Genomic DNA, 10,291 nt, shown 5'->3' with positions numbered 1-10,291 from the left:
ACCTCCCCCCAAGAATCTTGTAGTTATCTGTTTAGCAGTCAAAAAAAATCTCCAGATCTCTATGAGTGTTTTTTAAAAAGTATAAATCTGCTGGTTTTTTTAAGGAAAACAGTATTTAAAAAGATGTTCATATGCATTTTGAAATCGATATTGAAAAAACCCCAACTCTCGTCAGTATTCATGTTAAATCCATGTGCCCAATACCCACTCTGTCTGTAATTCAAGTATTGAAGCTGCATTAAGGTTTTCCAACAGTTACCCTAACAGTACGTTTAAGCTTGGCAGGTTGTTAGCAAAAAGGCATGTCATCTGTGTCAATAAAGTAGCTGTAATAGTTATTCTTTAAACCTCTATGCTTTGAACACGCACTGAGAGGCTACCTGAGTTATCTTTCAAAGACAATTTCTCTTTCCCCACGTCAATCTGATGTCTCTGTGTGGATTCTTGAGGTCGTCTCCACCCCTACCCCCCAAGAATCTTGTAATTATCTGTTTAGCAGTTAAAAAAAACTCCAGATCTCTATGAGCAAGCTCAAGCTGTTTTGTAAGTCACTCCTTGGATGTTAGCTTCGAGGGAGAAAAGAAAGGAGATTCTTTCCTCTGCTGCTGCAGCCTGGGCAGGGTTGGGGAAAGTAAAACTGCCTTGTGAGTTGCAATTAGGGGAAGGCCAAAAACTACCAGGTTTTTTTTGGAGTCTTGAAAGGTATAGAGCTGATGGATGTTCTCTTTCAGACCAAACAAGTCAGTTTGATTTCACTCTTTCATCTTCCTGAGCCTTAGTCCACTGTGTGACCCGCACAGTAAGTTGATGCTTTAGAGCCACTGTGGCTCTTAAATCCCTAACGTCAGTCCTGCTGAGCTGGGGAGGAAATCTGTGGAATTTCCTAGTGTATGGCTATCTAGAGAAACATCATTGGAAAAGAGTGTGTTGATGGATATGAAATTCAAGTGTTCACATAGCAAATAAAAAAAAAGTGTGTAGACAGAATCCAGAAAATGTGTTAGTCTTCAGATTGAAGACACTTTATCCCCTATAGCCATTCTCTCCTTGCTCCCCCTATCCCAACTCATGTTTCCCACACCTGTTGGGGAAGCAAAGTTAATTTTGCTTTTAGGTACTTTAGGTAGTGACCACAACAAAGCCCATAAAGAAAAGAGCTGTGTTATTTGGCTACGTGTAATAAATATGCCCATGCACTGAATGCAGATTTCTTAACAGTATTCTATTTCTGATGTGCTTGTTTGTGATCGCTGTATATGGAAGGGCAGGGAGTGAAGGAGAGAGAGGAAGGAGTATGTGGCTGTATAATAGGACTAATTTGTGCTTTGTTTAGTGTTTCCAGACCAAGCACAAGTTCGTGACAATCCTTGCATTGCATAAAAAAAGTTAAGCAGATGCTTACTTTTGTATCCTACTGTATCTTATTAAGAATTTGATTTGTATTTCTTCTGTCTTCAAATTATGTGTTGCATGATAATCTAATGGATGCACTCTGAGGCTGCCATGGGTTATTCAAGAACTTTGCATTCTCTGATACGATTTTCTTCAACAGAACCATTAAGATTTGATTAAGCATGTACTTAGTCTTAAATATTAGTTCTCTATATAAAGCTAGTTCTTCAGGAACAAATAAAAGAACTTTTCAACTTGTGTATTAACTTCAAAGGGTTTAGCTTGTATATGGCTCATGACATCTTTCTTTCACTATAACTTCAGTTTAATTCTCCTCTCTCTTTGTGTCTCAGTTTTCACTGCTCATGAAGTTATCGAGTGTTTCACATCCCTGGATAATTGCAGTAATAGTAGTTACAAATGACATCTGTTTCCCTGGATAGCCATAACAATGCTGGCAGTATACATTAGAACAGTGGGAAGCAGTGTAAATTGAAGGAAGCATCATTGATTGTTTACAAGCACTGGCTATCCTTTAATTTATATTTTTTTGAAAGAAAGAAACAGGTGATCGTACTGTTTGTGTAATTAAAAGAAGGTAACTCTTAAAGATGTCTATGAATATGGGATAACTAGGGGAGGATACACCTGGTCTTCTGTAGCATGATCCAGTGGTTTATTCATTATCTCTGCAGTCTGGTCTCTACCAATATAATTCCAGACCTTTGGTCCCCTACTCTCCCCAATGTTCAGCACCAAAATACTTCCCCTCCTTCAGCAGAATATGACTGTTCATGCCAGCAAAGGAAGCTCAATGCTATCCCAAGCACTTCTGTTTAAAATGATGCTGGGTTGCTATGCGTGGGTCCTGCAGTCCTTCTGGTATGGTTTGGGCAGTACCCAAGCCCTCTGCAGAGGTGGCTTTCCCTGTTGTCCACCCCGGTAGCATCTACCTCCTGCTCTTCCAACACCAACCAGCCGATTAGACCTTTGTGGAAACATCAGGTCCTTGTGAACCACCTGCTCTTGGGGAGGTACACGTTAGCCTTTAACAAGCTTGTTAAATGCTTATCTCATCAGTTGTATGCTTTTTGTTTGTTTGCTTTCTCTGTGACCCAAGTGCATGGGGGTCCACAAAATACTAAGTGTGTATGTTTTGCTGTGTCTCCTCCTTTTTTCTGAAATGCAGTCTGCTTTAAGTTTGCTCCTAGTTTTTTCCTGCATGTTTTCCTTGTTTTCTGGCCAGGCAACTCAAAGATATTTTTGAAGAAATTACTTCAGGAGCCTCCTTTGTAGTGTGAAAGGAGGTTCTTCAGTTAATCTCTTTAAGGTGCTGAGGCCCTGGCAGCTTCTTTGCTTAATTATCAGTTCTGCTGGGCAGGTTAGTTCTGGATCCAGGGCCTTTGTAGTGCTTGAGCTCTAGGAACATGTCTGTGGTGATGCTGAACCTGATTGTGCTCCTCTAGGGACAGGGATGGAAATGTAGCTTAAAGCTCCTTGAAATAGTCTCCAACCTCCTCTGCAGCCTAGAGGTGGGCCCGAGGAGACACTGGTCATGCTAGAGTAGGCTTGGCTGCTGTGTCACTCTTGGTGGCAGAGCCAAAGGCAGATGTGGTAAGATGTTGGTGGCAAAGCAGTGAAGGCTACACGCTGCTTTATGCACTTAGTCATTTCTGTCTTAATTCATGGTCTGAGAAGGTTTTTTTTACCATGTAGCCATGGACCTCAAAGAGAAAGGTGTTCACTTATGGTCCTACTCAGTGGCCAGGGTGCTATAGTTGTGGTCTTAAACTCTGGTACTGACTTTGTCTATGACTTGGAACAAATGTCAGAAATACTAATTCAAATGAGGAAAGGTGTTTAGAAGAGAACTTGGTCAGGTTTCTGATCAGACTGGAAATACTTAAATCCAGAAAAAGACAAATGAGGAAAGGTGTTTAGAAGTGAACTTGGTCAAGTTTCTGATCAGACTGGAAATACTTAAATCCAGAAAAAGACAATGTTGTGTGGGATAGGGCTGCAGCTGATACTATTCTTTTTTTCTATACCCATGGTGTGAAGACATGCCACTACAGATCCTGAATTGGACTTTACATCCTTTAAGTGGGACAGGGGCAAATAAATGTTAATGATGAAGTATAGAGGAAATAAGGAAGAATCCAGAAAAAGAGATGGTAATGTTAGTGGTAGTCAATGGAGAAACTGCCAAAAGAAATACTCTGTCGATGTCTTGGGATCATGTATTTCAGGTATTTGGGAATGTGCTCAAGTCTAAAGCTGAAGCTTTGGTGTCTCACATTCACCAGCGTGTTTGTTTTAAGCTCTGACTTAAAAATTATAGCTGGGAAGGATTTGGGGGCTATTTGCAATGCTGAAATTGTAGATGTTATTTAAATCCAGAGCTCCTCTGTAACTTCAGCTGGAGGGTGGAAACCCTTCTATTTCCTTGCCTCCACTGGGTTGAAACCAAAAGTTTAAACATGTGGAAAAAATTTAAATAAGTAACTAGTGACTCTTTGAAACATTAAGTGTATATTTAGTAAATACAAATGGCGATTATAGACACAGCAAGGATGAATATGTATTTTGGCACGTATCACTCCTTTAACTTGCTATATAGTGGTGCTCTTTCACTGCGCTGGGCTGCCTTCCACTGCGTGCCCTTCAAGCCTTGAGTAAAGATAAAAGGAAGCACATCATGCATCCAGCCTCTGAACTGCAGCTTGTAGCAGCTCCCAGGTTATAGCAGCTCCCTGCTGATAGTCTGACTCCTCTCTCACCTTAAAATGTAAACGTTGGTGCAAAAGAAAGTAATGCTGTGGCTTTTCAGCCTGTGGACTGTTGATGACCTTACGAAGAGTAAATAAGAAAAGCTGCATGAGAGCTGTGAGTCTTCACAGGGGTTATCCTTCTCCCCGTGTAAGATGTCTTCACTTAGGTAGTTGTTTTTACTAATTTATGGAGCGGGACTCCCGAGCTTTTAAGTGAGTCCAGCTAATGGAGGAATTCCCTTATGTGTATTAAAGGCAGCATAACCAAGGGGGAAGATGATAAACTGAAAGCAGATTTTTTCACACTTTCTCCTTGCCAAAAGACTTGAGTGATGGCAACAATGATTTAGGGATTGCTATTACCTTAAATGGAGAAAGATGGCTGGAGCAGTATTTGGTATAGTAGTGTCATCATTCCCAAGTACTGCTAGTAGAAACTCCTGCAAAGGTCAGAAGACTGTGTTTGAAATAAATTTTAAGATGACAAGTGTGTGTATAGGAAGGATTGTGGTGGTGGGTTGCCCACCTACAAGTGGTGTGGGGATGGGGTTTTTTTTGGTTGTTTTTTGTTTGGTGGTTGTTTTTTTTTCCCCTCTGCAAAAGGGTTTATGTCCTTGGCAGGCTTTCCCATCTCTGGACTTGATTGCCTCAGCCGTCTTAGAAAGAGGAAACCTAGAAAACTTGTTGCATAATATTTTGGGTAAATTGAACGGTTGATGAGACTACTGGGCTTGGCTTCTCATTTCCCTTCTAGGAGGTGGGTGGAAAGAGCCTTGATTTTTGCTAGTGATTAAGGGAGTGGTGTAACAGGAAAGCGTGTTCGAGTGGTTATCTTCATAGAAGAAATTTAGTTTCTTTTAATTATTCCCTGAAGGCAGTGACCAACTGTAGTGGAAGCAGCTGAAGGAGGCTTCACTCCTCCAAACTGTTGTAGAAACTCACCTGCTCCTGGAGTAGTGGATCTGGTCTGTAATGGGTCACCCTGGAGAGTGGTCCAGTGTGTTTTGTACCAGCTGGCACCCGAGCCACCTGCTGTGTCTTTCTAATCTTTTGTAGTTTAGCAGGGCAACTGTTTTGAAGTGTTGGGACTTGCACATCCAGCTTTCACAGAAGAGATAGCAGTGGGGGCCTGGGTATTCAAATCCTGTGGTGTCTGTGTGCTCCTCTAACTTGTCTGGACTTGGTGTCAGTTTAAAGCCAGTGGGTTGGCAGTGGTTTGCATCTGCTGGAATTGTGTTCCTGGTAGTTTTTTAGGCAGTGCTGCCACAAACTCCCTGACCTCCACAAAGCTACTGAGGCTCTGGTCTGGTCTGGGGCTCTCTGGTCGGCCTGGCACCTTCCCACCGCTGCAGGGCAGCTCTCGGCAGTAATGGTACAGCCTCCTGGAGTATTTTGGATATGCTCTGCCATCCCCTAATTCTTTAAACGTCGACTGTAGTCAGCAGCAGTAAGGTCCATTTCTGTTCAAACAGATAAATACTGCGTCTGTTACCTCTAATTTCCGTAAATCCCCCCTGACTGAAGAAGGCCTGCAAGCTGCGGTGGATGTGCGCCCCGGGGCAAATAGTCCCAGTGAAATTTGGGAAGACTCCTTCGAAACCAGCAGCTATTTCAGGCACATTAGTTTAGTCCAGTGCCTGGAGGTAAACCGCACCGCTAATTGCCTTGCAAAGCTCTCCTGCAGGGGCTGTGACAGCAGATTTGGCAGCCCAGCTCCATGGGAGGGAAGCAACTGCTCATAAGAGACTGGTTAGATAGGGGAGCACGGGCATCTGCTCACTCTGGATTTGAGATGTGGCTGATACTGGATCAGTACTTAGTCTGGCACTCTTGCTTTCTGTGTAGTTTTCTTTTTTTTTTTTTTTAAAAAAAAAGCAGCAAACAAAACCCACACAAACAAAAAATAAGCAAACCAAAAAGGGCGGAGGGAATCACATAAAAAAAAAGCAGCAAACAAAACCCACACAAACAAAAAATAAGCAAACCAAAAATGGGCGGAGGGAATCACAGAAATGCCCTGGAGATTACAGAACATGCTGCAATTCTTGGCCCTTGGACAGATAATAAGGAAAATATGAAGAATCCCTCTGAGATTATTATTGTTTTCTTTTTCTGACCTCTCTCTGAAAATACTGCCCTTGTTGGATATAAACTTGCTGCTTTAGCTGATCTACTAATACTGATTCATGAGAGTGAAATGAATTGATTCCAAATTCTCCCTTTTATTTAAAACTTAGCATACTTTACCACTCTATAGGTGTAAAGGGTCAGACAGTGACTTTTGCAGGACAGAAAAATGAAAGTTGAGGCTGGAGGAGGGGTAGGGAGTAACTTCAGCATGTATGTGTTATCTTCCAAATTGGAACCCTGAATTTCTGGATATATTGATAGTGGCACCACATTTTAGTTACCTCGTGATTTTCTTTATAAATACCACTTTCTGTTTCCTTAATGAAACACAGGACTTAAATTGCCCCCCTTCCTTGTGATTGTCCCTTCTAAAGTCAGATTCTGTAAATGATTTTACTTACACTTTTGTATTTTCATAAAGTGAATTTCCTTCCCGTCTTTCAAAGATTGGTAAAGGCCACAGAAGACTTGAGACCTAATTTTAGTTTATGAATAAGTTAATTCCTAAAAAAAAATAAATCTGTTCTTAAGCTCTCAGATGAAGACTTGAGACCTAATTTTAGTTTATGAATAAGTTAATTCCTAAAAAAAATAATCTGTTCTTAAGCTCTCAGAACCTTTTTAGTGTCATGGATACAGGCAAAAGAAAAGACAACAGTTTGAAGGCTGTGATTTTTTCCCTCTTTAAATCTTCAGAGGAGGAAGGTAAAGGGACAATTGGCAGTTGAGATGGTGACTTCTGGGGGCTTTTTCCATGGTGAGATGTTCTGCTGTCTGCAAATAGGCACCTTGCAGCTGCAAAACTTGGACTTGTGCTGGTTTATAATACCATGCCTGTTGGTTGGTTTGGGGTATTTTTGTTGGGATCTATGGGAAGCGGTGAGGAGGGAGTTTGCTTACCCTGGGTGAATGTTCTAAAACAATGGAGAAACTGTTCTTATCCAGAAATGAGCAAGTAGACACCCTCTAAGGAAGGAGTGAATTACAGGAGCTCATGTGTGGCAGGTATCTCTGGTGGGACAGACTGGTAGGATTTTATTGTCAAAGAGGAACATGGTTGTTTTGATGTTTTTGCTACTTAAGGGTGACTGGTTACACAGTGGTGCTGTTGGTACAGAGCTGCTGAGACTCCTGTGTAGGTGTATCCCGAGAGGATAGTTTACTGATGTCTACCTAAAATGCAAAGGAGATGTGCAAAGCTGTTCAGTGTCTCTGCTTGAGGGGTCAGGGGGGTTTTTCAGTGTGGTGCCAAATCTAAATGAGTGGATACACAGCAATCGATACGTACTCTTTCTGTAGCCAACTGCATGATGGTGAGGTTGTGGTATATGAACATAGGTTATATATAGTGTGCACAGCTGGTAAAGTGTGTTAAAGTGGTGATGTGTTCCTCCCAATAAGGCAGCTGCAGCTCAATTGATGAGCTCTGCTGGGAAGCCCATGTCCATGCTGTTAAAAAACCAGGTGTGGATGTGTTCAAAGTGGGGTTCACCGGGGTGCAGTCAGGACAGAGTACTCATGGGCAACTCCAAACTGTAACTGAACAAGAACAAATTCAACTACATTAATAAAACTGCATGCACAGGAGCAGAGTCACTTGTGTTCTGCACTGACAGTGATGTGTCTGGAGAAGATTAGTGGGGTAGTGCGGTAATCTCAGTTAGGTCTTTTTTCTTTTTCTTTTTTTTTCTTCTTTTCCCTCCTATGATATCTGTTAACTTGACTTTGGTTACACTTAAAGGAACCCAGTGGTGTCTTGTTGGTGTCTTTTAATTTGTGTGATGGGAAAGATGCTTCAGTGAGAGCATGAATAAGGAGATGTACCCTGTTTTTGGCCTATCTTCTTAGCACAAGAACACCACCTGCCCTTTCTTGCTTCCTAGAAGCCAATATGTAGTTTTAAAGCATTCCTATTTGCTTACTGGCTTACAGAACTGAATAATGTGGGCAATAGTACTCCTTCAGTTACTGTGGTATTCATTTGGGTGCATACATGCTCCACATGCTGGATTTCTGAACAGCCAGGGCAGTATCCCCATCCACATCCCCAGTGCCTGCTGCAATGGGCAGAGTTATCAGAGTTCAGATTTGTTACACCAATGTGCTAAAAATTCATTCTTTGAAATCTAAACTTGCCATCTTCAGGCAGTATTGTTATCCCAGTATTAAATACTAGGTCACCCAGTCTCTAGAAAGATGTACCAGAATGTGCTTTCCTCTGCAGTTTGGGTGATAAGTTACAGACTGGCAGTATTTGGTGGGGCCCTGTGCTTGGCAATGGGTGACACAGGTGTTTCGTGGCTTATTCTGCTTTCAGGAATTGCTTTTTTTGGAGGGTGTGTGTTCATGGTTAAAGTCATTAAAAATAGGAGAGAAATCCGGGGAACAAAGATGATCCACTAAGTTTTATCAGCTTACAAACTAAGTGCCGTTTGTGCTGCATGGAGTCTTAGCTGGAAGTTGTTATAAAACTAGTTTCTAGAGAAACTAAAGCTAGAATTCTCTAGAATTCTAGAAACAGCTGGGAAAACCTTGGTAATTCCTAGGAATTACTGGCTCTGGGAGTTGGGGATGAAATCTGGGAAACTTTTTAGAATTTCAAAAAAACTCCTAAAGCTTTGCAGAAGTTCCGAGAAACTTAGCAGTTACTGGAAACCTTAAAAGCTGCTAGAAACTAAAAGTTTCTAGGTTCCCTGCTGGGAAGTTCTGGGAATTACCAGAAATCTCTGGAAAATGCTGGAAATTTGTGGGAATCCAGTAAATTCAGTGATTCAGCTAGCGATTTCTACGTTTTTGTGAATGAAGAATAGGAAAGCCGTCACCTGCTATCCTTTTGGATAAAGTGGCAGTTTTAGCATCTTACTTGATGAGTGTCCTGTATGTGCCTGTCTCACACACAAACTTGTTTTATTCTCTGCAGTCCTATTTTGTTACGGATTATGATCCCACGATTGAAGACTCCTACACCAAGCAATGTGTGATAGATGAGAGAGCAGCGCGCCTGGACAGTAAGTAGCCCAGCGACAGCGTGGTACTGACAGCCCAGGGCTGTTGGTGCCTGTATTTACATCCGTGTGCATGAAATATAACACAGGTAAACAAGTGTGCAGCACATGCAGCTTTCATGTAAGCGTGCGGCTGATAAAAGCTAGCTACTTCTGTTTTATTCATGAGACACTCAGGATTTGAAATGCTTATGCCTTACGTATGTCTGTCTCTCTTCAAAGTAAATTGGGTATTTTTTGGAAGAATTATTCCCGAAGCCTCAGTGCCTACAAAACTAGGAGAATTTATATAACTGCTGGCAGTTACCTGGGTGACATGGTAGAATGAAAAACACATCACTTGGCTGTTGTCTGCTGCCTCTCCCAAGTGCAATATAAATGCTTTGCTTTAAAAGTTTGTTCTCCCTTGTCAGTGATTTCTTTAAAGACAAAGCAGCAACCCTCCCAATCTCTATCCCCAAATATCTCTAAGTATGTTTCAGCTGGTTGTGAATTAGCAGAAGTCCACCAAACTTTGTTGTTCAGTTTTTTTGGTAGGTCTTTAATTGTTCAGTCAGTCCAAGAACTTGTTTGGAATATTAGCAAAAATCCAGTAGTATCTGTGAAAAGTGATTTCTCCTTCGTTACGATGTGCAGGAGAGGCTTTCACAATATCCTACTAGGAAGGAATTTATTTTTTTCCTCACTCTACATTCTAAGAACATGAACTGTGTTAATCAGTGTTTTGCTTTTTTTCAGTTCTGGATACAGCAGGACAAGAAGAATTTGGAGCCATGCGTGAACAGTACATGAGGACAGGGGAGGGTTTTCTGCTTGTTTTCTCAGTCACTGATAGAGGAAGGTAAGCCTGATGTCAAATTATTAAAGTTGTCGTTAATCTTAAACTGCTGCTTATCCTTTATTGAAATAATTTCAAACAGAAACATTAAGTATGTGTTCACTTCTAGATTCTGTGGTGTGACACTCTTTCAGCTCCTGATGAAATCCCATTTT

General features: G+C 41.5%; 1 protein-coding gene across 1 annotated transcript in view; it reads left to right on the top strand.

The window, feature by feature from the left end:
- RRAS2 (related RAS viral (r-ras) oncogene homolog 2) overlaps nucleotides 1-10,291 on the top strand; it is a 62,077-nt gene that overhangs the window by 31,205 nt on the left and 20,581 nt on the right. Inside the window, exons 2-3 of the mRNA XM_014954845.1 lie at nucleotides 9,214-9,301; nucleotides 10,037-10,139. Of these exons, the coding sequence (XP_014810331.1) occupies nucleotides 9,214-9,301; nucleotides 10,037-10,139 (191 nt within the window). The remainder of the gene's footprint in view (nucleotides 1-9,213; nucleotides 9,302-10,036; nucleotides 10,140-10,291) is intronic.

The sequence above is a fragment of the Calidris pugnax genome, unplaced genomic scaffold, assembly GCF_001431845.1.
Source record: "Calidris pugnax isolate Ruff unplaced genomic scaffold, ASM143184v1 scaffold186, whole genome shotgun sequence".
Lineage (NCBI taxonomy): Eukaryota > Metazoa > Chordata > Aves > Charadriiformes > Scolopacidae > Calidris > Calidris pugnax.
The sequence above is the reverse complement of the archived record's forward strand: the minus strand, read 5'-3'. Positions and strand labels throughout refer to the sequence as shown.